The sequence below is a fragment of the Sinocyclocheilus anshuiensis genome, unplaced genomic scaffold, assembly GCF_001515605.1.
Source record: "Sinocyclocheilus anshuiensis isolate Anshui unplaced genomic scaffold, SAMN03320099.WGS_v1.1 scaffold145, whole genome shotgun sequence".
Taxonomy (NCBI): domain Eukaryota; kingdom Metazoa; phylum Chordata; class Actinopteri; order Cypriniformes; family Cyprinidae; genus Sinocyclocheilus; species Sinocyclocheilus anshuiensis.
In genome coordinates, this window is record NW_015537973.1 from 2,284,538 (window position 1) to 2,288,451 (window position 3,914).

At 39.8% G+C, this 3,914-nt stretch overlaps 1 protein-coding gene across 1 annotated transcript in view; it reads right to left on the reverse strand.

Moving 5' to 3' along the window:
• The window catches only part of LOC107671095 (uncharacterized), a 27,870-nt gene that overhangs the window by 19,198 nt on the left and 4,758 nt on the right, over positions 1–3,914 (reverse strand). Inside the window, exons 2-3 of the mRNA XM_016463951.1 lie at positions 1,252–1,364; positions 278–353 (exon numbers count right to left, since the gene is read on the reverse strand). Of these exons, the coding sequence (XP_016319437.1) occupies positions 278–353; positions 1,252–1,364 (189 nt within the window). The remainder of the gene's footprint in view (positions 1–277; positions 354–1,251; positions 1,365–3,914) is intronic.

Consider the following 3,914-nt stretch of genomic DNA (forward strand, 5'->3'; position numbering starts at 1 on the left):
AGCCCAGCAACACACTATGATAAACACACACAAACATTCTCTCACTGGCCCAACGATAATAAACACATTGCAATAAACACACACACACACACACACACATACACATACACACAGCTTGCATTCCAGTAATCCCCCAACTCCATATACACACACAACAGTATCTCCCAACCACACAACAAACACAATTACTTGCTATCTCCTCCTAGCACGCACACAGACACACACGTGCAGTATCTCTACTCAGACCACACACACACTCAGTCAGTCACTCACTCACCAGAGCTGAGCAGATTGTGTTTCATAGTATGGTCCATCAGCAGCAGACACTCTGTGTTTGTCCTCATGACCATCACCTGAAACACATATAATAGGGTCTCACATAGATATTTACACACTTAGGCTGATGATACACGGGGCAACTTTTTGAGCAATGTTGCCATCAACAGGCAACCAGCTGAGACACAGGGACCACGACCGATCTAAATGATCTAGATAGAAATTTGTTACCCATTCTCAATGGAAAAGTGCCCAAACAACATTGCTCAAAAAAAGTTGCCCAGCAAAACTGCTCAAAAAGTTGCCCCATGTATCATTAGGCTTACAATGATCTCTGAAACATACACATGTATAAGTGCTCAAATGATAAGTCATGGTGTTTACTTCAATGAGTTATGGCACATTCGCACTTACACTGATTAAATCAATGGATGTTGGCAAGCAGGAATTCCTGCTTGACTAGAGTACTTAAGAAGACTGATCATGTGACCAACTAAATTAGAGCATTCTGGGAAATGAAGTGTTCTTTCATCTTACATAAATAATTATGTATATATATTAAAGATATTTATATATAAAGATTTTCAAAATGCATTAAATCTATTATTTAATACTAAAATATTTAATGTAATTAAAATTTTTTAATTACAATTCTTTATGATTCTGTGTGCTTTAATTCAAAAAGGCACTGAAATGGAATTCAACTGGAAGTCTCAATTCTAAAGACCCTACTGCCCTCCTTTTGGTAGCTTCTGCATCGTGGAATAGGCATAAACACTTATCAGTTGCTCAGATTGGCTCAAATTGCCTACTCTTATTGAAAATGAACTTCCTCTGGTCACTTTGTCATCAGTGTCAACACCACTTTAGACTGGCTCCTGATATTTGCAGTTCTTCCCTTTTTGATCATTTTCAGTTTTCTTTATTCTTATGTATCAGTTAAAGTAACAAAAAGGCTAAAAACACACACTTCACCTTTCTCTGGTCCATAGCTGTTCTCTGACATGCTCTCCTCTTCATCCTCTGTAGCAAAGACTCTGTCGCACACCTTTACTGGTGTCCCTTTCCTTTTCCTTCCACAGCCACGTCTATGAAACACACACACACAAACACAAATTACATTAAATGGACAGCCTGACCAACTTAATCAGCAACAAAACATAAATCACAAAGACAAATCAATAACCTGGACCCGTCAGTGGATCAATGGAAATCACAGCACAAATCTTGTTCAATTTTGCTTACATTTATAAACGAAAAACTTGTGGCAAGAAAAGATGTTTAATTAAGACTTGTTTAAAGCAGCTATGTTACTAAAAATAGCGCTACCTATACAATTAATCTTCTATACCTTAACTAAATGAAGCCTGTCAACTGATCTGAATCATGATGTGTCAAGCACATGAGAAATATAATGTACTGCTCATCTTAGCAAACACCACTAATTAATTCACTGCGCATTCACTCTCCTTCAAGAGGAAGAATCAGTTTGGTGGAATCTATGTGTACGGATTCTAACATAACACTGATCTAGAGCCAGTTTTACTCACAAAACTATAATCATTAAAGCTCCAACAGAGAGTAACTGACCACATATGAGTGTGTGTGTGAACTGCCGTTAATAGAGCCGTGTATGAAAGCCAAAGCTACGCTTTCCACAGATGCAACTGTGAATGCTTAATTAGACAAGTGTAGAGATGTGCAGTCTCTTGGTTGCAGATGTGTTCAGCATGTGTGTGTGTGTGTGCGCGCCTGACATATTCATTGAGCTGTGATAAGACTCAGTCTTGCCGACTGGATATTGATCTGGCCGACCCTCCATCTGGACCCAAGAGCATATGTTTGCATGTCTTTGTGTGCACGCAGGCGGGCAGATTCATGTGTTCATCCCTCCATCCACCATTTCAGGTCAGCTTTATAAAGAACTGTCATATAGATGATTACAAAGACAAGTCTGTGGAACTTAATCAGAGTAGATGGGAGTATTAAACTGATTTAAATGAAATGAGGTTGTGTATAGAAGTACGCACTCTTCGATGAGTTGTAATGCTTGTTCAGCAGATGAAACACTGAAAATGTGACTTTCTGTTTATTTACTGTGTATTACTATATTCTATTTATTGACAATTATTAAACCAATTCAAATGAAAGCCACAGTACCTAAAGACTTCCTGCTCCATTCACTTCCATTCATATGCCTAAAAATGTGAGAAAACTAAACGCACAAGCTCATCCAAAGTAATTTTGTCTTGAACTTTGGCACACGGATGACAAAACTAACCTGTGAATTTGCATAATGAAATACATTTAACCAATAGAGCAGTGGTTCTCAAGTTTTTCCAAGACTCCCCTTTGTCCGAGACAATACTCATTGGCCATCCTATTCTAGGCTGATATGTACCTCTGGTACTTTTGTTTTACAAAAAAAGTAATCTTGAAATATATGATATCAGTTTAATGTTGTAAATCTTTATTCTTAGTGTTTTTAACATTTTAATTAAATATTATTTTAATTTTCCCTCGTCCCACTTGTTGAGAATCACCTCAAATGTGTAGTCACGTTAGCAAAATTTAGGTGAAATTTTGCAGGCAAAAAAGGTCCGCTGTCTATTGTCAAGAGCATAGAGATATATGAAGCACAGCTCACACAGAATTCACAATAACCAACTCGAACATAAGTGAAATCTGTGTGGGGAAATGTGACCGCTCCGTAAACATCACAGATTAACCTCTTGGCTGAATTTAAAGAACACACAAGCGATGTGTCCAATGAGGCTAGTGACATTTCAGTCATCGGGCCCAAAACTCTCTTACTCTAGCCTCGGGCCATGGCACCGTCCTTATTGTCGAACCCTAACACACATGCTCGTTTTCTCTTCTTTTATTGCAATTCAGTGGTTTACCGGTGCGTTTCCAAAGTCGACTGTGAGAACATCTTCTACAAGTTCCACTGAGGTCCATTTGAATAACAGTCAGTGTTTTCTGTGGACATACTCCTGTCCAGCCTGTCAGTAAATCTGATTACACACACTTGTGTAACTCATTCTCCAAGTCAATACACTGCAAAACGGACATGCTTTTAATCCCTCCTCGTTCCACAAGCCAAAATCTGTTTCCTTTTCGTTCATTTGTGTATCTCGACTTGTTTATCTCTTTTTTCCTCTTTCCCTCACGTACACACACGCAAAATCCCATTCCACTCAAAACAAAAACAACACACAAACAAGTCCAATCAGAAATCCACATGTGCAAGCAGAAAGACACACATGTGCACAAGAACACATAAACACACACCTCTCTTTATAAGTCCACAACTACACAAACACACACACACACACACACACACACACACCATCCCCCCAGTAGGACACACATGTATGTGTTCACGCACATGCAAACACACCCTACCCTTTAAAAGCCTTCGTACACATATACGCTCACACACAAATATCCTCTCTTCAGCTGAGCTCACATGCACGCACACACTCACCCCTCCTCCATCTCAAGCTCACATGCACACACACGCACTCACACACACACACACGCGCACACACACACGCGCACGCACACACACGCGCGCGCACACACACACACACACGCGCGCGCACACACACACACACACACACAAACCATCCCCC